The sequence below is a fragment of the Aspergillus vadensis genome (assembly GCF_003184925.1).
Source record: "Aspergillus vadensis CBS 113365 unplaced genomic scaffold BO88scaffold_11, whole genome shotgun sequence".
In the NCBI taxonomy this organism is placed as follows: Eukaryota; Fungi; Ascomycota; class Eurotiomycetes; order Eurotiales; family Aspergillaceae; genus Aspergillus; species Aspergillus vadensis.
Window position 1 is genome coordinate 157258 of NW_020292049.1, and position 21433 is coordinate 178690.

A 21433-nucleotide genomic window follows, 5' to 3' on the forward strand; every position below is an offset into this window, starting at 1 on the left:
TTTTTTTTTTTTTTTTTTTTTTTTGGGTTCTTTGGTGCCTTCGCCGCGCATTTCCGTAGCCATTCGTCAGCCCGGAGAAATAACGTTATCACAGACATCCATTACTTACTTAAACCCAGCCACCAGCCACCAGCCACCAGCCTTCAACAACGATTGGCAGTAGTACAGGGATAGTACCATTGCATACTATGTAATAAAGGTATATGCCCCGAGACGTTCGTCTACTTCATTGAAGTGGACTCCCGGCCACATGGGCAATCCAGGGGTTACGGCCCGAAGCAGCCCCACAATCAACGGTATTTTCAGGGTGTCACAGCTACGTAGATTCATCCAGGTACAAGATGTGTTGTATGCAATGAGTGTCATCCATATGTCTATCGCAACCCTTCTTAAAAGGATAAATCATACTATAAACAGGCAGCTTAGTCTGGTCATGGACACCTGTTGAGTCCATTGCATCGTCAAAATCGATCTGTAACCTTGACGACCAGAGTACTACTCAGGAGTATATATATTTTCGCGCAGTGGCTGAGGCAAGAGCAAACTTATGATCCCATAAGCACCCCACAACGACTGCCAGGCTAACCCCCTGTAGCCCACTGAAACAATCGATTCTCCATCAACGCCCGCTGATAACTTGGCCGTAGACTAATCTGCATATCCCAATCTCCCGTCTGATCTGCAGGCAGCAAGAGGCAAAAGTCTTCAAGCAAACCAAAATACAACCGAAACCCCGTAATCTTGCCCAGATTCGGACCCCAATCTAGGTCGTGAACCTTCAGGTGTCTAATGCTAGAATATGAAAAGTCCCCTCCCTTGATATTCATCTGACTCCAGTCAGGTTGTTTTTGCATATGTGCGAGTAGCCCTCGAACATAACCGTCATCAATCTCCTGCAGCTTCTTGCGCATGTTCATAGACAGGTTTGTGATCTGCACTAGCTCGTCTTTGTCGAACCCCAGCTCACTTGCTACAAGCTCGACCTTTGTCTCGTCCACGAAATTGATCAACTCGGATTGGGAAACAAGCACCATGGTGAGCAGGACGCCCATGTAGTGCTCAGGCCAGGGTGGACGCATACGGGAACGGAGATTGGCGACGAATGCGACGGTGTAATCGTGGTCATCGTGCAAAGCGGCTTCGACAGTTCGCGTTTGCTGGAGAGAAATAGATAGCAACGCGGTGAGCACATCGTTGCTCGAAACAAAGTGCCGGAGCTCCTTGCTCAGCATGTTGTCTTCTTCGGGATGTGATAACAGTACAGAAGTGCAAATGTCCTTTAGAATTTGAATCTTCCGGGTGGGAAATTTGAATCGACATGTGTTCAACTCGGAGGCCATCGAGGCAGTGGCCGTGAACCACGTATCCTGTTCCAGACAATGAAAGGTCTCCTCAGGGGTGTATGTCTTCCAGAACGTCTTTAACGGTTGTTTTCCTGCAACACAACTGGGCGAGGATAACTGACGGCGCAATTTCAAGTCGAACCGTTGGGGGCCAATGTGCTTGCGTTCATTGCGGCAGCACTCCGCCAGTAGCTCCAAAATATTCCCAATTCCGGTGCCGTCTGCAGCCATGTGGTTGAAACAAAGGGATAGAATAACGCCATCGACCATGACATTCGCAACGAAGCGCAGTATGGGCTGGCTTTCTTGGGGATCCATTACTGTTGGCAATGGGGCATATCGTTCGGAATACTGCAGGTCTTCGACCCCGGTACATGTTGCAGTGGCTAGCATGGAACGAACTGATTCGTTCAGGTGATGTCTGATTCGAAGCATAGGTATGGACTGGGACTTGGCTGACGGAGGCTGAATGCAGTGGACATTGTCATGGTTCTCGACGTAGGAGGGCGCCACATCCTTTGCTAGGAATGGAACTCGATTGATCAAGGTTGTAAGACCCTTCTGGATTGACTCAACGCCAGCCTGTGGATCCTTTAGGAGGAAGGAAAGATAGAAAGTGAAATACACCTTGGGGACTGTGTGATCCACTGGCGAGAGGAGCTGGGATGATGAGTCTGGAATTGTCATTTGCCTGGTGGACTTCTTGGGGCTTGGAGTAAGATTGAGAGCCCCTTACACTCGACTGCGAATGGACGGTGCGCCTCTGAGATAATAAAGGGTCAAATGAGCGCCGTGGCATTTCTAGTCAGTGGTGGTGTGAGGTATGTACTTTGGTTCAGACCGATCCCATGACACTATAGGATGATGTCGTGATCAGAGCACATGCAATTTCCGTCTACATTGAGAAACAGGTTACAGTGGTCGTTTTGTGGCTGACTGGTTGTTGGATACATCGTATTGAGGGATCTGCATAAGCACGAGAATAGTGAAATGCCGATTTGATAGGACGTACCTTTATCATGGAACCAAGTGGCATACTACAGCTCGCAGAGCAGTTGCCTGCGCCTATTTGGCCATTGGCCCCCAACGCTGGTTTTATGGTCCGTGGATTGGTGTATCAAAAGAATAAACATTACGGCTAGCACTTTGGAGCCCTGTGTAAATGTCAACCAGTGTCACAAATAATTTTCAGATAGTTAACAGATTATAGTATTACCTGGAGCCTGAGATACAGGTAGAACTATGCTATAGGTCCCGTGGAAAACCTTACCTGCAGCTTCATCCCAAATCCTGATTGTAAGTCTGAGTTTGCCTTCTTGCATAGAGCTTATCTGTACTTTTCACACTTCCAGGGGTAGTATTCACCTCACCCTGTGCGGGTTGTGACTGAAAATGCGCTGTTTTATGTAATTGATCGAGCCTTCAGGATAGACGGAACAATGATATAATATCGGTCAGCCAACCCAAATGGGTCAGACACCTACATAGCTACATAGCAAGTCTGAGATCACAGCTGCTGATATCCAGCAGGTTTCCTAATGAAACCTTATTCCAGGCATGGTGCCCCCAACGTGTCAGTTCCATGGGTCTTCTTCACAGAGACAGGATGCACAGCAAGCCGCCTGCCTGGTTTGAAATCTTGGGTATTACGTTCGGCCTATTTTTGTGCGTAGGAGTTGGATAAAGTTATGTATTATTCGAGGAATATAAATATATGCAAGCTAAAAAGAAAGATAAGGAAGGGTGCCAAATGTTTCCGGCCTAGTTTCCTCACCAATCCAAGCATCCCCAAAGTTTAAAAATGAACGATATACGGGGATACCATCAATTACAGATGTCCTCGGGCCGGAACTCTAGGCAAGAGGACTCACGTTTCGGGTATCATCTGGCAGTAAACAAAGGAAAGCCAGGATGGCAGAGAATTAATATCCGCTATCAAGTAGAAGAGATCACTACCATCCAAAGATCTCTCCTACACTCAAGGTGCTCCACCGCACACCAGCCACAGAGAAAATGATGAGAACAATGTCCACGACTCCTAGCACGGCGGCTCCCATCATGAAACGAGGGCTGAAAATCCGATACAGCATGAGATGCCGGCGAAGATGGCCAGCCCACATGGTGGTGGCCAGGTTAATAGTCGCAAAGTAAAGGATGTAGGTGCATGCGGCTCGCATAACATCAGAGAGCAGCCTAATCGAAGGGTTGTTGGACTTCGGAGACGAAGAGGATTGGTCGCTGAGTTGGAGAGGGCGTTTCCAAAGAACGGTGAGAGGAACAGCAATTGCTGTAAGGATCTGTGCGCCGAAAGTATTGAGGATCACAACAATTGGGGACCAAGGATATTGAACGGAGGAGAGAGGGATGAAGGCAGTCTCCCATTGGATGCTGCTCAGTGTAGCCTGGTGACCAGTCTTGAAGTAATAGAAGGAGCCGAGAAGAGCCAAAACGATCGGCCCAATGGCTGAATTGCCAAGGACGAGACCATTGGTATCCAGGATTTCTAGCAGTGAGAGAATTTGCCAAAGCAGAAGACCCATGGCACCCTGACCCATGGGTTTCTGCAGAAGGATGATCCCCAAACAGAAATTAACCACGAGGAGGAAGTAGCGAGTTCCATGCACGTTGCCGAACCCGAGGATCGTAACGGTGGTGCGTCCTGCTGGCTGGGGTGGCGCGAGATTTTTGCCTTTGCTTTCCGGTTCCGCATTCCCTTGGCTGACATTAATGCTGATGCAAGGCTTGGAATAGATGAAGGCTGTTGTCCCAGCGGCAAATGCGAGGGCTAGCACGAGCTGAGCCAAGAATACCCTAACTGACTTCAATGTCTCTTTGCTCAAGGGCAGCCACTCGCCATCATCAGCCCCCTCAAGCACCCAGAAGACGGAAGTTATGAAGAGTCCCAGTCGGAATCCTAAACCAATCCAGAGAGTAGCGGCCCCTTCGTAGGACTTGGAGCCGGCATAAAATGACCGTACAACAGTGGGAAGGATAAGCGCCACAAGGAACGGTACAGCGAGCTGCCAGGGTGCAGAAGTCGAAGAAGTGGCAGATGCGTAATACGTCGAACGGCAAAAAGGCATCTGCTCCTCGCGGCACAGGCGAGAAAAAGATGCAATCCTTCCGAGGATAACGAAGAGGATGGAGTGATAGACGCCCAGAACCCTGTCGGCAGTTGATTTCTGTCGCATTGAGGATACACCCGCAAGAACACCGAAGGTGGAGAGGAAAAACAGGAGAATCTCATCCTCCCAGATTGTGTAGGAGTTGGACGCGAATCCGATGGACTGCGTGATCGTGAAGGTAACAGCCAACCAGCCCCAGAGACTGCTTGGTAGAGGCAGGGACACACCAGCCGACCCGGCAAGTATGGTCCACGAAGCGCCAACAATGCTTCCCGCGGCGGCCAACAGAGCGGATGATTCGACTACTGGCATCTCCGCAAAGCCCGATAACGACAAGAAGGCACCCACGACGACACCGACAGCAGAGCTTGTTCCAACAGAAGTAAGAAGAGACTTGGTGATGTCCGTCTGATCGGCTTTGAGGCTTCGTGCATAGAACACCAGCAAGACAATGCCGGCAGAAAGGACCGCAACACCCTGGAGCATGCTCGGTACATCGAATTTAGCCCACAACGAACGACAAAGCTGGAGAGTGTATCGTTGATACTCCTTGTAAGACTCGGAAACGGAAAGCAAAGTTGCCTGACTGGGCCGACCGATCCTAGGAAGTTTCTGCCAGCTATTTTCTGCCGCCCTCCAAAGGTCCTCGGACTGGGATTGGTGGCTGTCCTCGGCACCTCGCGATGCTGTGTACTCCCGCTGATATCTCTTAATCTGAGCGGAAGTCAACCGGTTCACAGACATCACGTTCTTCCAATCGTTCCCCTTGGGCCCAATGAAAGCCTCCTCGATCGGCGAGCCGAGGTTGTTAAAGGGAATAGGCATTCCGAGAAGAAGGGACAGCGTGGGGACAAGGTCAATCTGAGGGACAAAGCGATCGCGAGCGAGCATGGGAGGTTTGGCTGTTTCTGCACTTGTACGGCCGAAGATGCCCCTTTTAGAGTACATCCATAGAGCCGCATCGACCTCATCATTGGATTCACCGCCGTGGTCTCCCTTGGAGTCCATTCCGTGATCACCCATCACCACCAATAGCGTTTTGTCATCGAGTTTGGCCATGATTTCGCGAATGACTTGGTCCATCTCATCGAGCTTCGCGGCCATAGCTTGATGGTTCGGGCCATATCGGTGGCCAGCGTGATCGACACCGAGATAATGACCGAAGATGACATCCCATTTCGTAGAATTTTCAGGATGCAGAAGCGGGAGGAGGTTTGTAGTCACGCCGTTGTCAACGGTGTGCAAGTCCCAAACATTGAATGAATCGAATGCGCGAGTTAGATTAGAATCGAAGTAGCCGGGGAAAAGTGCGTGCCAGGTGTCATCCCCAAGCTGAACCAATTTTTTGCCTGCGGCGCGCAATTGCGCAACCAAATTGTCTTCATCGATTGCCGTACCGGCAAAGTTAGAACCAGCGTCAATGAACGTGGGAAGTGTGCCAGTTGTAAGTCCCTTCAATCTCTGCAACGTCGTCGTGGGCGGATCTGCGATAAAAGGAAGCAGGAAGGCATTTTCGGGGGTATTGACAGCTGTCTCATATAAGACGGGAAGGTGGTCATGGAACAGTTGCGCCGACTCAGCCTCTGCGCTCGGAGCAAAGGGTACCGTAAAGTCGTAGCGTAGGGCATCGATGATGATCACAACGGCCTTCTCGAACGACTTCTGGTGCCAACACCCATCGACCTTTTTGCTTACAGTTGCTGCCTCGTCGAAGGGGAGTACGTCGCAGGATGACTTGTTCTCCAACACCATGCGAGTTAGAAGGAATCCTTTAGTAAAGAAGAATATCCCGACAACATGCAAAAACCTAGGGAACCACAGATAGGTTAGAAAACTGGGGTCCCCAAAGAAGAAGCGGGCTTGGACGCAGAGACAAAAGCATACAATATCCAGCCTAGCACACCAAGCACACCTAGATGCTTTAATTTGAATTCAGTTTCCATGCCTTGTATATATTTGTCTTGCGCACTGCCCCCAGCCAATGCCTTGGGTACCTGAGGTTTCCGATGTTCATTGCGTTCCGGAGATCGTGACGACAAGGCCGGACCGGCGCTTCGCGAGTCGGACAGGGTCGGGCTTTCAAGCCCTGGGCCCCCACTAGTGACGGATACCATGAGAAGGGTGTTGCAGTTGAATATAATAAGTCGTAGATGGTCGAAGACAAGCTAAGAGGGAGGTATTTCGCCGAGCGCAATGGCCAGGTCTCTCACTGCAATTGGGCAGGGCTTCGCCCACTCTAGCTGTCGAGCTGGCGTTTCAGGGAGATGATAGACGTTGTGAGGATCGGAGGGTTGAGGATTCAGCGGCCTGAAGGCGAGCTCATTGAATTAAAAAGGAGGCGAGCCTAGATCGTAGCTTTTCCTTTTGTCCTGAATTTTTCTTTTTCGCCCACCGTGGAGCTGTCGTGCGGGTTGTCCGGGAACTGTATTCAACAGAGCACAGACATAGTTACAGTAACAGCTCCATTAGACGTGGGGAAGCATCAATTCCAAGATAGGAGATAGGCCATCCAAGGACAGCCACGACGAGAAGCACCAAAGAGGGGTGAGAGAAAGACTTGGGGAAGTGGAAGCCGTAGGTCTCCTGGCACCGCGCCGGAAGATGCGCTCCGCTCAGAGGGAGTCGGCGTTTTCGGCATCCCAACCCAGGAATTCAGACATCGTCATTGGCCGAAGCGGCTCGGAACATTTTGAACCCTGAGGCAGTGGGACCTTACCGCTTCGGGACAGCCATGCTATTAGGTAAATCCACAGGAGACTAACTAGTAGCTAGCAGAGTTAACTAATAATAACTAGGGAGTTGGAAATGATTTCCACGAGGATTAGGGGGATGATCGTATTCCGTTCGTGATGTGTGATATGTATCTAGGGAATGAGGTAATATGTAATATATACAGTTAGTCGTGGAATAAAATGAGACAACAACATCGCGCTAAACACAATCATCGCCCGCTTTCTTAATTACCACATGATAGAAAGATAATCAAACAGTTGCTCCGGATTGCGTTGTTTACAGGAACTTGGCTACCGCACCGCCGATGTTCTTCAAATCCAGAAGGAACGTGTCATGCCCAAAGAGCGAAACGTCCTCTCCAAGTTCAATGTGCTCGACATTCTTGTTTCCGGTAGCCCGAAGGGTCTGGGCGATTTCTCGCTGTTGCCAAGCCGGAAAGAGGATATCACTGGCGACACCCATGACCAAAACCGGGTGGTTCTTGAGCGGCGCAAGGCCGGCGACAAGGTCCTGCGGGGGAGCATCTGCTCCAATATCACCACCTCCCACAGCCTGGTCCATAGCAGGAGCGGAGGCGGTTACAGAGGGTTGCTCCTCGTAAGGTTCCTCTGGGAGAGTCAGACTACATGAGATATTGCTTTCGTGCAGGGCCTTTCCGCCGTCAGCAATTTTAGCCTCAAACTCGGCTCTTCGAGCTCTGGTCTCGGTCTGGTGAGCATGGCCGAGATCAAACAGATCCATTGCCTTGGAGATGTATAGCAGACTGTTAGGATCATATTCTAGGCAGAACTTCTCTCCTGCGTGATCCAGGTATGTCTCAATGAGGAAATCTGGGCACAGAGCAGGTTGCTTGTTAGGGTCTGCGCGTTTGCGCCCGAACCGCTTCTCCCACTCCGGACCGCTTCTGTATGTCACGGTTGCGATCTCTCTCGCCAGCTTCATTCCAGAATGCGGAGGAATCGAGTCATAGTAGAAACCACGGGCCCATTTCGGGTCCATCATCAGTACTTGTCGCTGGGTGTGTCGCATGGCAATGCTGTAGGGGTGGCTTCGCGCACAACCACTGATACTGATAATCTTGCCAATCCTTTCAGGGAAAAGAACACCGGCAGCAAGACTCTGCATACCGCCCATGCTGGATCCGACAGAGGCGTAGAGTTTGTTAATGCCAAGTGAGTCCAGGAGACGAAACTGTGCCCGAACCATGTCGTCAATTGTGAGGATAGGGAACCGAGTAGCGTATCGCTTTCCGTCAGAGGGGTCCACTGACGAAGGCCCTGTGCTACCATAGCATCCTCCAACGACGTTGGTGCAGATGACAAAGTACTTGTTTGTGTCCAAAGGTTTCCCAGGCCCGATAAATCTCTCCCACCAGCCGGGCTTGGGGTTGGCCTCCGTGCTATGGGCGTGACTGGACGCGGACAGACCGGTGTGCAGTAAGATAGCATTCGACTTGTCAGAATTCAACTGGCCCCATGTTTCGTACGCGATGTCAAACTCTGGAAGTATACCTCCCCAATCAAGTAGTAAGGGTTGTTCGCAGTGAAACTTTCGGTGATGGCCAGTGGTATATGAAGGTTCGGGGCCTGACTGGAGGGATCGTGCGGAGAGCTGGGCAGACTTTGCATCCTGCGCATCGAGACACGGAAAAGACATGGCGGGGTTGGACGAGTCCCTCGCAGCAGCATTGGTCGACTTTTGCGATCGGGTAGTATGTAGGGCCCTGTATGTTGCCGGACATGATGCCGATAAAGAGACTTGGGTTCGCTGACTTCCGGTAATTGTAGACAAGCTCGTATGCTGATTGAGAAGCCGAGAAGCTCTTAGAGCTCTCGGAAGTGTGCGGCCTGCAGCCATTGGATTCATCATAAGCCAACAGCAACTCTATGAATGACAGAGAAGAGATGACACGGACAATGCCAGTAGAGGCAGTACTTGGGTTAATAATTTATCTTCGGCATTATTGCGGAGGCGGAGCACGTGGCAGCCTGAGGCATGAGTCAAGCGGCTCCCATGGCGTCATCTTTATAGCTTCTGATTGGTTGATTATGCCCAGTGGCACATTAGTAATACAGTCTATCCCAGTCTAGAATTACTCATGCTACGTACTACTACGTGACAGCACAACCTCAATGTTAAAGAGGACATCATGAAAACTGTTCCAGGACTGTATCTGACCTCTTTGTCAAAATACAATGTGAATTGACACAAAGTATCACAGAATTAGATTATTATGGTGGAACCTGCGCAAGAAAAGACGCGGAAGACTAGTATCAAGTAGATTGAATGACGAGTTCTGGGAGACGCTCGATTCTGACTCTTACGGTCGTTTCCTCTCTTTCTTTAAGGGAGAGAATCCGCCGAAGCCACCAAAGCCACGAGGCGGCCCACTTTGGGCGGTCTGTAAGCTGCTGGTGTGACCTGTACTCAGACCAATCTTCCTTCCCGGTTTGCGAATATTTTCAGGCTCTAGCTCTTCTTCCTCATCCAATATAGTCTTACTCTGCGCCCCTAACTTGCGGCGTTTCGTCCGCACCTGCGGCTGACCCGCAACAAGAGTGCTAATGGATCCGATATCACTGTCATCATCAATATCATCTAGCCTCAAACCGCTTCCTTTTCTAGGGTTCATTGCCGGCTTAGGTTTGTCCAAACGCTGCTTTGCCTGGATAGGGCGGCGTTCTCGTGGCTCGGCTTCAGATTCCTTGACATGTAATTTGTCCTCGAGGTATGAAGTCTCCAGCGCAGATTCATCATCGCTGCCGAGACGATCCGCACCCGCTCTATTGTCTGGAGTATCGTCAGAGGTTTCCTGGTTTCCATTGGTGCGATTGAGAAATGGCGTGATAGAGAAGGCAGATTTCTGGCCAGGAACTGCAGTAGGTTGCCGTTTCCCTTCCTTGACACGGACTGCTCCCGGCGTCGCGATATCCAATCCAGGGTCAAACCTGGATGAGAAGTCTTTAAGGGGGACTTTTCTTGTTTGCTCTACAGGTCCATTGCTGTTACTGGTCTCAAATCGGCTGGTTCGGTTGCTGGTCTGAGCTTGACGCAGCTCATCCTTTAGGGTCCGTAATTTCCTGTTCAAAGATTCAACTTTCTCTTCCAGGACAGCTTTCTCCGACTGCCACATGTTATTCGGTTGCTGAGTAGCAGGCACTTTTCGAGCCTCTGCTGCAATTTGCTTGCGTTGCTCCTCAAGCTTTGCAGTCAAGACAGATATTTCATCGGCTTGTTGTGCTCCCTGCGCCATAGTGGACCTGTGTGCGCGCTTTTCATTCTCAAATTCCACCTTAAGTGTATTCAAATGACGGGTAAGCTCTTGTTTCTCAGTAACCAGTGCTTGGAAGGAATTTTCCTGCAATTGTAGTCTGTGGACCTCCGACTGCATGTTAGCCAGCTCCTTGGTCAGGCGCAGCTTTTCGGTAACAAGGTTTCTAGATTCGGCGGTTGTGCTGTTCATTGATGCCAATTCGCGCTAGGAAACCCCTGGTCAATAAAGGCTATTTCCAAAGACGGAGGGTGCTGTCATACTCGAAGACCCTCAATTTCGTGAGTTGCAGTGTGAGCTGAGCTCTTCAACTGATCGCGTTCCCGGATGGTATCCTGCAGCCAATTACGAATATCCGACTCGGCATTTCTAGCTCGTGATAGATCTTGTTTGAATTGATTCAGTTGCAGTTGGAGGTTTTCGTTATCAAATCGCAGAAGAAGCTGGTCGACGTGAAGGATGCGGCGCCTTTCCTCATCTAGGAGTTGTGCTGTTTTCCCGAGTGTTCTGTCATATTCGCGCTCAAAGAAAGCTGTCTTGAGAGCCATTTGGCACTGCGCGTGTTAGCTTACACAATTGCATTAGGCATTGTAGGCTTGGGGTAATGTCCACACATCTTCAATGGTATAGTCTGTTCCATTATTGAGAAGCTCCATGGCGATGGTCGAGCCAGGAGAGATAGTGAGGGGGTGGAGGCCGGACTAGCAATATGGTATAGACGGAGGATCTCGTGATAGTAGTAGTTAATGCGGTCGCGGCAAGTCAACAACAAGCAAGATAAACAAACAGGAACAAACAGAGCCTCCTCCCCGCTTTCAGCCGCAGGGCGCGGAACAATGCACGGCCCGGATGACTGACAAACAGGGTGAACCATGATGTCACGTGCCTGGATAAGCGTCATCAGTGCACCTGCCGAGTAAGAAGGCAAGCGACAATTTAAAGCCAGTACAGTAGAATGCTTAAGGCATATGCTGATATTTGGTCTTGTTACCTTGCGCCTGGCACTCTATGATGGCGAGTCGTGGGCCCACTACTCGCTCCAGAAGAGCCGGAGCTGCTTTGAACCATTCTCGGCGGCAGCGAGGAGACCAAGATCATGAGATTCCAGACGTCTACCGGGAGATGTTGGCAGAGGCTGAAGCTAGAGAGTCCTCCAGGCCAGATGATACCCGACTACCCAAAAGACGGAGGCTTACCCGCACGAATCCCGTATCCGGACTTCAGCCTTTACATCAAGGTGGTGCTATTACTCCAGAAGCCAGCTATTCTACAGAACAACCTGTCCAAACGGTGTATGATTCGCCATCATCATCCGAAGAATCGGGTCTGGAATGGGAAGAAGTTGATATTCAGCAAGCTCCACATACAGTTCACGCGGACGATACCTCGATTCAGGTCACCCTGGGTCTGCCCGAGGATCAGAAGCGCAAGGTAGTTACCAAGCGGAGGGGGATCACCGCTGCCGAAAAGCAGTTGCGATTAAGCATCCATAAAATTCATCTACTTTGCCTTCTCCGCCATGTGCAGATACGCAATCTCTGGTGCAACGATGAGGAATTACAGGTACGTCCGATTCCGATTCAGCCACCTTTATCTGGTAAAGAGGCATACATGCTTGAGTCTTAAAAAAGAACATGTGGGAAAGCGGCCAAGGGAAAGGAGACCGAATAAAATATGATAATAGAGAACTAATTTTTACCTGACTTTGATTCCATTATACAGGGCTTCCTCAAACGGACATTGCCGAAAAATATCATCTCACTATTACATCCATCCGAGAACAGGCCACAACAGATTAGGTCAACAACTTTCGTTGATGGATTGAACCAAGCCAGTGATATTTTTAATCGGAGGTTTAAGGTAACCAAACCAGGACTGAGACGACCTTCGTGGATAGCTGATCTTAATGGTATCAAACAACGAGTGGTATTGTAACTGACTTTGGTGTTGTATATGTCACAAATGTATCTGACCTCTCGTTAGGAATCCATAATAAGTGATGCCGAGGTCTTCCTCTCGAGGAAGGATTTTGTGGATCAAGCACGAACAATGCAAGGTTCTCGTGATTTTGGCGCCCAGTTATTCTGTGCTTTGTTACGGTCCGTGGGCGTTGAAACAAGACTCGTCTGCTCATTGCAGCCATTACCATTCCGAGATAAAACCAAGGATGCGGCACCACCTGCTCCGCTGTCTGAATTCTCAGAAAAGTTTACCCAACCAACTTCTGAGGAGTCGCAAACGTCACAACGGTCCACGGTGAAAAGATTAGCCCGGCCACACTTCACACCAGCCAGGCGCCCTGGGACTCCTACTCAAAGTAAGTTCGGCACCTATTGTTAAAGCTAGCATGAAGCTGAGCACATCAAAGGTTTCCCTCGGCCCATCCGTGAATCATCACACCCCGTATTCTGGATTGAAGCGTTTAACGAAGCAGTAAATAAATGGATACCTGTCGATGCCTTGGTTACCAAGTCTATGGCAAAGCCTTCTAAATTCGAACCTCCAGCAAACGATTCTTACAATCTTCTGAGCTATGTGGTCGCATTTGAGGATGATGCCTCTGTTAGAGATGTCACCAGGCGCTATGCGAAGGCCTTCAACTCCAAAACTCACAAACTTCGAGTTGAATCCGTGGGGAACCATGTTAACTGGTGGAACAAAGTGTTGCGTTTCTATGAAAAGCCATTTTTGGAAGACCGGGACCAACTGGAAATTAGCGAGCTTACTGCCAAGACAGCGGCTGAACCAATGCCCCGGAATATCCAAGACTTCAAGGACCACCCTGTCTATGCTCTTGAAAGGCACCTTCGGCGACATGAGGTTGTCTTTCCTAAACGGATCATCGGGCAGGTTAGCCTGGGTAAATCAGCGTCGAAGAATCAGGTTTTGGAGCCCGTATATCGCCGATCCGATGTACATGCTCTACGTAGTGCAGATCGCTGGTATCGCCTGGGACGCGACATTAAGACAGGCGAGCAACCGTTGAAGCGTGTCACCTCAAGGAAACCACAGATGGGGAGGCCCAGTGACGAGGAGGATAACTCTGTCTCCGACACACCTCTGTACGCTTATTATCAGACACAAGTGTATCAGCCCCCGCCAGTAGTTGGAGGGAGAATACCCAAGAATATCTATGGGAACCTGGATGTCTATGTACCCAGCATGGTGCCTCCAGGCGGTGTGCACATCGCTCATCCCGATGCCCGTCAAGCTGCTAAGATCCTTGCGATTGACTATGCAGATGCTGTCACCGGTTTCAGCTTCAAGGGGCGCCATGGGACCGCAATCCTGCAGGGGATTATCGTTGCCACTGAGTATCAAGAAGCACTTGAAGAAGTGCTGAACTGTCTGGAGGGGGAAAAGTTGCAGGCTGAATTAGATAGGAAATCTGCTGAAACACTGCAGACTTGGAAGCATCTACTGCTGAAACTGCGCATTGCAGAGAGAGTCAAAGGCTATGCAGTGGAAGGTGAACATGAGGCAGATGAGCCGGGAAGTATCGGAAACGTGAAGGAATCCGAGGACCCGGAAGAGTTAGGCGGCGGCTTCATTCCGGAGTCGGAGCAAGAGACAAATAGTCCGGCTTCTGTAATGGACTGGGTTGGCCCCTCTCGGGATGAAACTTCAGGGCCTACAGGCAGTACAGGCAGAGACCTGTCTCTTTCGGCTACAGAGACGGACATGCTTGGTGGGGGCTTCATTCCTGAAGCAAGCGTGGACCAAGTGTTTTCACCTCAGCCAAATAGTACCGCCATAAAATTGCAAAGGAATCGCTCGGTACTCCCTCAATATGACCTGGTTGTCACTCCAAAGCTTGAATCTGCAGGCCAGACAGCCCCGATCCAAGACCTCATGAGTAAGGATCCGGGACTGTTGTCTGACAGGACGAAAGACAGCTTAGGGCAAATCACACCGCAGATTGCTCCGCAGAACTCAGAGGCCGCCATCATCAGATCCACTACAGCAATTTCGGACTCCACGCATCCTCAGATCGCTGTACAAGCAGATGATTCCCGCTCTCCGACCCCTAGCATCACCAGCCAAGAAACCCATAGCGATGAAGAGACCTCTTTATTATCGCAAGACCCAGAAGACCATGACGCCATCCCGGAGTGGTTGATGTCCGATTAACTGTATCATAGTTAGACTTTGTGGATTAATCATAGCCGCTACGACAACGAGATTTGTCTTACTGTTAAATAGCACGTCATGTTCTTATGTATGTAGTACTACATCAACATCATCATCATCATCATCAGTATGGTTCTAAAGTCTTTTGTATTTTACATGTTGCTTTCTTGTTCATTGTAATAATAGCCATGGCCGAGTATTTCAGGCCAGTAAATAATGGTGAAGCGGAAGTTCCTATATGCTAAGTTACAAAGGTTAGTGGTACTATAATAGCGGTTTTTTTTCCTTCCTTTCCGAATCCATCACTACACCATCTACGGAGACTTGCGTGCTATAGAAGCATACCGGCGTCTATCATCACCTCTGGAGTTTACCAAGCTATATCAAAACCATAAAGTACAGAGATGTCAGTATGTTCAAACATATCGGACGAAAGGATTCAAGAATGTGAATTTGTTATAATTTCGATAATAGAGCACGCCATTGGAAAGGCGACAGTGTCACTAAGAATGACGAGGCAATCGAGCGAAATTTCACTTGAGGGTCCAGGCATGCTCTAGTGTGCCTGGCGCACTTTGACCATAGCCAATGAAACAACGTTTGTATCTCAGTTAGATGGATTATAACATGAACATTGTATGTGGCCGTACGACAGGTTGATTGTTAATAAGGCTTACTTACTTCCCCAATCCTTTGCATCCTTCAAGTATGGTTTGCTAACTCGGGTTGGTTAGCCTCTCCGTGCTTTTGAGTCAGTCTCCATCGGAGCTCCGGTTATTATCAAAGTACTATTGAAAGAGGGGGCTTCCCCTCAATTGCTGGTTGCAGTTGTTACCATTCCACTCTTGTCCATCTTGTGCGGTCTGACTTCTTCATCAGCACTATCACTACTCTCATCGCCTTTCACAATGCCGAAACATTCAAAGTTCACTCCGGAGTACGCATCCCCATCTGTTAGTCTAAACAAAGCCTGGAAGTACCAAGCTCTAACCACTGGCTCGCTAGGTTATTGATCACCGCCCCAAGGCCATCATCAGCAGTACCGAACGATGAGGGAAAAGTGGCGATCTATACTGTCTCAACATACGATCTTGACACTCACGCAGATTTCTCTGAGGTCAAGCTGCTCAACTTAGAAACCGGCGAGTCCACTCGATACACCAATGATCCCAAGGAGTCTTCGTTTCGCTGGCTGTCCGGTTCATCACTTCTTTGGCAAAGAGAAGCCAAGAACAACACCGAATTATGGATTGGCGATGCCTACCACAACACCCGGTAAGACTGTCTTCTCCATGACGTATTGATATTTCTGACAACGTTTATCAGACCATATTTGGCAGGTACTATTGACGCTAAACCAGGGAACTTGATGACCAAATCATTGGACAACGGTGACATAGCACTAGTCTTCACTGCACCCGCAGATGCCGAACAGAATCTGTACAACACCCTCAAAGCAGACAAGGCTCATACGACCGCCCGGGAATGGACTCATAGTCGTCCCAAAAGATGGGACACGTATGTTGACCAATATAGATCGGTTATCTGGTATACAGTCCTGAAGCTTGATTTGGATTCCAAACAGTGGCAGCTTTCTACCAAAGGCCCTGTCAATGCTCTACGAGGAACAGGCCTAGTGGTACCCCTTTACTCCAACTCACAAAGCTCCCCGGATCTCGACATCTCATCTTATGGGATTGCCTTTGCAACAGCAGATCCAGTGGACACGGAATGGAGACGATCGCAGAGCTCCTTATATTTTCTTCCATTGTCAACCTTCGAGGAGACCGAGTTACCTGCGCTGAAGAAAATAAAGGTTCCCGATCATGCAGATATCGTAGCAGCCCCGAGGTTTGCGCCTCGGGACCCAGTGATCGCTTTTCTGGTTGACCAGGACAGCCAGGAGTGGTCGCAAAAGAGCATTGTCTTGCTAAACACAGAGAAGTTGAGTATAGTATCAATCCTGCGGACGGTAAGTTCATCCAGTCAAAGTCAGAACTGGGATGTCTTCCCAGATGACATTCTGTGGGCAAATGACGGCACGTCTCTGTATCTGACTGCGAACCATCAAGCAAAAGCTCGTGTATTCCAGGTGGTTCTCCCGATCACTACGCCTCAAGACAGAGCACAGAGTGTGGAACCAGTTGCTTTAGAGATCCCTGGCTCCGTCTCATCACTGTATCGGCTGGGTCGGAGTTCCTCGGAGAGCCAGTTACTGGCAACCTCTTCATCATTCATAGATCAGGGATTGTTCATAATTGTCACTCCTCCTGTAGACAATGATCCTGTATCTCAGAGCAGCCGAATCATCCACTCATCCTCCTCTCACGGAGCCTATTTCGGAATTCGGGACAAACAAGTTGAATCGATAACATTCCCTGGGGGACCGGATGGCAAGACTCCAGTGCAGTGCTGGATCGTGAAGCCATCCTGGTACGACGCCACGTCGGTCGAAAAGCATCCTTTATTCATCTTTATGCACGGCGGGCCCCACTCCGCTAACAAGGACGCCTGGACATGGCGCTGGAATGCAGTTCTCCTAGCGGAACAAGGATACATCGTTGCGATCCCCAACTTCACTGGGTCCGACTCGTTCGGGGGCGAATTTGCACGAGCAGTCGCACTGCAGTGGGGAGGACACCCTTACCACGATGTCGAGCGCTGTTTCAACTGGGTCGAACAAAATCTGTCGACCAAGTGCGACGTTGATAGAGCCGTAGCCGCGGGCGGAAGCTATGGGGGATATCTGGCACTATTCTTGGCAGGACAGCCTCTCGCCAAGCGGCTCAGGGCTCTGGTCAGCCACGACGGCATCTTCGACGTCGTTTCCGAACTTCTGAGTGATGATCTGGGTCAAGTGCAAGAGCTGACGCGCTCCTTCGGTTCGCCGTACTTCTCCAGTGCCCCGGATAATACCCGTGACGAACACAGCGTAAAGGAGATCTGGCGACGGTACAACCCAGCGGAGTATCTCACTAATTGGTCGACGCCACTACTTCTGATTCATTCAGATCGAGATTTCCGGTGCCCTATCACCGCCGCATCGGCGGCTTATACCGTTTGTCGGATGAAAGGAATAGATACACGGTATTTGAATTTCCCGGATGAGAATCATTTTGTCCTGGGGAGGGAGAACAGTCTAGTGTGGTATCAGAATGTGATTGGATGGTGCAATAAATATGTGGGAATGGAGGATGGGATGGCGTTGCAGCCAGCTCGCAATGAGCCACAGTGGCTGGGGAGAAGGGAAGAGGGGAGAGTACTGGATGTTGATGCCTAGAGGCATGATTGATGTATTGATTTTTCCTTTTCGGTTGCAATCTTCTACTACCGAGTACAGGTCACCAGCGTGCATGGGCTTTGAATATGTGTTTAGTTTACTGGCCTGAGGCATCACTTAGACCGACTGGCCGACAGATGACTGACCGCTTACCCGCGGAAGCAACCAAGCAAAGTTGAACGCGGGTTATGACGCCATGGCCCAGCAAGGCGTAGTGCGATCGCTCCATGTGATCACCGGCGAGACTAGCTGCATGTCCGACACCACTGGCTATACTCCTTCTGGATTGGAGCGCGTGATGGCCTGTTCGAGGAAAAGAGCGAACAAATTAATTTTTTAATTTTTCATCTTTCCCATCAGGCTGCTCCATGCCACACACACACACTAAGGAGGAGGGGACGAGCTGAGGACAGTCCTTCTGAATCTCTCTCCTTCCTTTCGCTATCACAGTGTGGATGTCCCCTACCTATCTATCAAGCTCGTACAACGGATCCGATCAGCGTAACTCCACCGCTCAGAAGCTGGGGACATCCGCTAGTTATCTATCCACCTGATCCATTTGAGGAAAAGATCCAGACTCCCGCCCTAGCATCTATCTAGTCTAATAAACCCTGCGATCCCGCGAGCACGCCATCATGGAATCCTCTGATTTGACCGCGCCTTACGCCAGGCAGGCCAACGCCTTATCTCCCACGCAACGATCTTCATCCCATTCGTCTCATCGTGAGCCACACCGCATGGCTGCCTTCGAAACGGTCACCGTGCCTGACCAGGGCCAATCGCAACCTGTCAACGAGGTCACTCCGATCGTGAGCAACTCTGACACATCTCAGCGCAACTATCATTCTACCGACGGTCTACGGAACAGGGACTCGGGATCAACAAACAATAACACGGTCTCACGGGATCCCGGTCAGCAGAATCCGCAGTGTGACTCGGAAGAACCGCACGGCTCGTGGTATAGCCGGCTGGCAGATAGATATGGAAGCTTGGAATTAGAAAATAAAGGCAGCGTGGCCCGAGATCATCTCGCTTTGGGTATGCTTAATCCGTTGTTGCTTTTCTTTTCTTTCCTTTCTTTTTCACCCCGTCCGTGTACGACCTCGTTAACTGGATTCCATCTCTTTCCCTTAGAACGAACCTTTTTGGCATGGCTGCGGACATCACTAGCCTTTGCATCGATTGGCATCGCGGTAACTCAATTATTTCGTCTCAATAGTGCCGGGACGAACGCGAATGCCAATCTTTCCGCTCAAAACTATCTTTTGCCATCTGCTGCTTATGATTCCACGCCAATAGGGGTGACATCTGCCTCTGCACGCCTTCGGAGCATCGGTAAGCCGTTAGGGACTACTTTCATTGGAGTTGCAATTTTGATTCTACTGGTTGGATTCCACCGCTATTTTGAAAGCCAGTATTGGATTATTAGGGGCAAATTCCCGGCCAGCCGTGGCAGTGTCGCATTGACAGCCTTTGTAGCTGCTGCTCTGATTGTTACCGCTTTTGTTGTGATCCTTGCCATCTCTCCCGGCGCGGTTGAAGCGTAAGGGCTCAATTTTGGGATAAGCAAGGGGTTGCACGTTTTCTATACCGTTTTGCATTCTAATTTTGTTTGTATTAAAGCGAGCGAAATGACGGATTCGGAGGTGTTGTGCTGTCCATAGGTACATAGCAGTAATTAGGTCCTAACCATGGTTGAATCGACCGAACAAAAGAGCTACTTTACTATAGTAATAAAGATATCTTACCATGATCTTATCATTTTTCTAGGGACTCATACTCCTACGGAGGCACTAAATGACACGCTGCTTTTAATGCTGCAGTATCTCGTAAGCAGAGAAATCACCTGACACTACACGGCCCTTCCTATAGTACTATATCAAACCAGAAGTACCTCAACCCTACACATACATACAGCCTACAACCTGTAGACTACATCCTACAACTACATACAAAAAACCAAACTGCGAGTGAGATCCTTTTCGATTATCTCTTAACTCAAGAGTAGAACTAAAGGCTAAGGCAACCCCCCCATTCGGGCAAACCTGATAGGCAGAGTCCAGGGAAAACACCTACCACCGTCTTTAGTCTTCAGTGATATAGGATGAAAACCTGGACCGGGGTGCACGACGCCATACATGACAATAGACAAAAAGGAAATGATAACATGCTTCGCTGAATCGTCCCCACAAAGATAATATAAAAGTAGTATAAAGAAAAATACAGGAAGAAGATTGATCCCCCAAAGTTTCATAGATATTCCTCCGCTTGGGCCTTGAGTTCGCCCCCTTCTTTGTGGCATGCTGGTACTTGTACGTCCCCACAAATAAAATAATCAAAACAAATCCATGTTATACATGAAGTTCCCAGATTTTCTTGAATTCCTCCGCTGGGTGTCCTTTAGACCTGGTTGGTGTGTTGGGATGCCTAGGATATATTAGTATGTGTGTATGCAGGTTGATGAAGATTCAGGTGGGTACTTACTGCCTTAGAAGGCTTCGAGCATCATGGAGTCGCCGTCTAAGTCGACGGGAAGGTTGGTTATTGGATAGCATGGTAGCTGTATCGGGTGGAGGACGGGTAGATTGACTGGGGTGGGGACCATGTCGAGGATGTCGAACATGGGTGTGTCCCCATCGAAGTCCTTAGAGAATGGTCTCTTAGGGGCGGGCTGAATGGGTGTGCCGCGTCGGTATTGGTGAGGTGTGTTGGTGTTGTTGATATTGTTGAATTGTCTCTTGGGATTCTGAGACATGGGGCATGCGTCGAGCATGATGGTATCCCCGTCGGTTGATTTGCGGTTGTTGATGTTGTTGATGTTGTTGATGTAGTTGGCTTTACGGCCAGTGTTTGGTTGGGTCTTGGTTGGAGGAGGCTGCCTCCTTTGAGGTTGAGGCTTGACGAAAATGTCGGTCATGGAGATGTCTCCCTCGACGTCGCGATGAGGCTTTCGAGGTGCTGGCTTGGAAATGCCAGAATGTGATTTGTAGTGAGGGTTCGGCTGCCTCTGGTGTTGAGGAGCGTTGGAGGAGGTGTTGTTGGTACGGATGGACGGAGGAGATTGTTTTGGTCCATTAGGTCTGAATCGACGAGGAGGAGATCGGCTGTTTTGTTTGCCGGGGCGGGTGTGGTAGAAGAAGTTTGAGGCGGGAGGAGCAGCCATGTTGACTGGTTCAAGGAGGAGAATAGAGGGAGATAGGTGATGAGGAATAGTAGAGATAGTAGAGGTGGGTAGATATATATGGAGAGACGTTTTCGGATCTCTCGAGGAGTATGAGGTGGATGGATGATGTAAGAAGTATAGGTTATAGAAGAGACTTGTACGGATCTCTCGAGAAGTAGGAGGTGGGTTTCGGTTTTTTGAGTATAGGAGAACAATAAAAGCAGATTTGTAGAGATGTTTTTCGTATCTCTAGAGAATGGAGGTGATTTCGGAGTTTGTAGTATAGGGATTTGTTAAAAGCAACGCAGAACAGTTAAAGCAGATTGAACAGTTAAAAGCAGATTTGGTTTGAACGATCCGGTTTTTTCGGGGACGTTGGAGAGAGGA

The 21433-nt window shown here is 49.5% G+C and overlaps 8 protein-coding genes across 8 annotated transcripts; 3 read left to right on the plus strand and 5 right to left on the minus strand.

The window, feature by feature from the left end:
• Positions 1-359: 359 nt before the first annotated feature.
• On the minus strand, positions 360-2061 carry BO88DRAFT_443747 (O-acetyltransferase). Its single transcript, XM_025710047.1, has one exon. It carries the CDS (start codon positions 2028-2030, stop codon positions 582-584), a length of 1449 nt encoding a protein of 482 aa, XP_025562863.1. The 5' UTR covers positions 2031-2061; the 3' UTR covers positions 360-581.
• A 957-nt stretch (positions 2062-3018) lies between these two features.
• Positions 3019-7054, minus strand: BO88DRAFT_404784 (mannose-ethanolamine phosphotransferase GPI13). Its single transcript, XM_025706711.1, has 2 exons — positions 6353-7054; positions 3019-6275 (listed from the first exon to the last, which is right to left on the minus strand). The coding sequence occupies exons 1-2, from the start codon at positions 6580-6582 to the stop codon at positions 3296-3298; spliced, it is 3210 nt and encodes a 1069-aa protein (XP_025562864.1). The 5' UTR covers positions 6583-7054; the 3' UTR covers positions 3019-3295.
• A 241-nt stretch (positions 7055-7295) lies between these two features.
• BO88DRAFT_404786 (homoserine O-acetyltransferase family protein) lies at positions 7296-9124 on the minus strand. The gene has a single exon (XM_025706712.1). The coding sequence runs from the start codon at positions 8855-8857 to the stop codon at positions 7478-7480; it is 1380 nt and encodes a 459-aa protein (XP_025562865.1). The 5' UTR covers positions 8858-9124; the 3' UTR covers positions 7296-7477.
• Positions 9125-9363: 239 nt separating this feature from the next.
• BO88DRAFT_388227 (uncharacterized protein) lies at positions 9364-11218 on the minus strand. Its single transcript, XM_025704853.1, has 3 exons — positions 11087-11218; positions 10736-11026; positions 9364-10679 (listed from the first exon to the last, which is right to left on the minus strand). The coding sequence occupies exons 1-3, from the start codon at positions 11126-11128 to the stop codon at positions 9522-9524; spliced, it is 1491 nt and encodes a 496-aa protein (XP_025562866.1). The 5' UTR covers positions 11129-11218; the 3' UTR covers positions 9364-9521.
• Positions 11219-11381: 163 nt separating this feature from the next.
• BO88DRAFT_388232 (putative DNA repair protein Rad4) lies at positions 11382-14678 on the plus strand. The gene is made up of 4 exons (XM_025704854.1): positions 11382-12035; positions 12195-12398; positions 12456-12789; positions 12841-14678. The coding sequence occupies exons 1-4, from the start codon at positions 11481-11483 to the stop codon at positions 14601-14603; spliced, it is 2856 nt and encodes a 951-aa protein (XP_025562867.1). The 5' UTR covers positions 11382-11480; the 3' UTR covers positions 14604-14678.
• A 778-nt stretch (positions 14679-15456) lies between these two features.
• BO88DRAFT_487874 (alpha/beta hydrolase family protein) lies at positions 15457-17943 on the plus strand. The gene is made up of 3 exons (XM_025712576.1): positions 15457-15540; positions 15609-15878; positions 15930-17943. Exons 1-3 carry the CDS (start codon positions 15512-15514, stop codon positions 17881-17883), a joined length of 2253 nt encoding a protein of 750 aa, XP_025562868.1. The 5' UTR covers positions 15457-15511; the 3' UTR covers positions 17884-17943.
• Positions 17944-18161: 218 nt separating this feature from the next.
• BO88DRAFT_404789 (uncharacterized protein) lies at positions 18162-19440 on the plus strand. Its single transcript, XM_025706713.1, has one exon. It carries the CDS (start codon positions 18519-18521, stop codon positions 19428-19430), a length of 912 nt encoding a protein of 303 aa, XP_025562869.1. The 5' UTR covers positions 18162-18518; the 3' UTR covers positions 19431-19440.
• Positions 19441-20371: 931 nt separating this feature from the next.
• Positions 20372-21046, minus strand: BO88DRAFT_453529 (uncharacterized protein; the record flags this gene model as incomplete). Its single annotated transcript, XM_025710751.1, has 1 exon — positions 20372-21046. One exon carries the CDS (start codon positions 21044-21046, stop codon positions 20372-20374), a length of 675 nt encoding a protein of 224 aa, XP_025562870.1.
• Between the last annotated feature and the right edge of the window lie 387 nt (positions 21047-21433).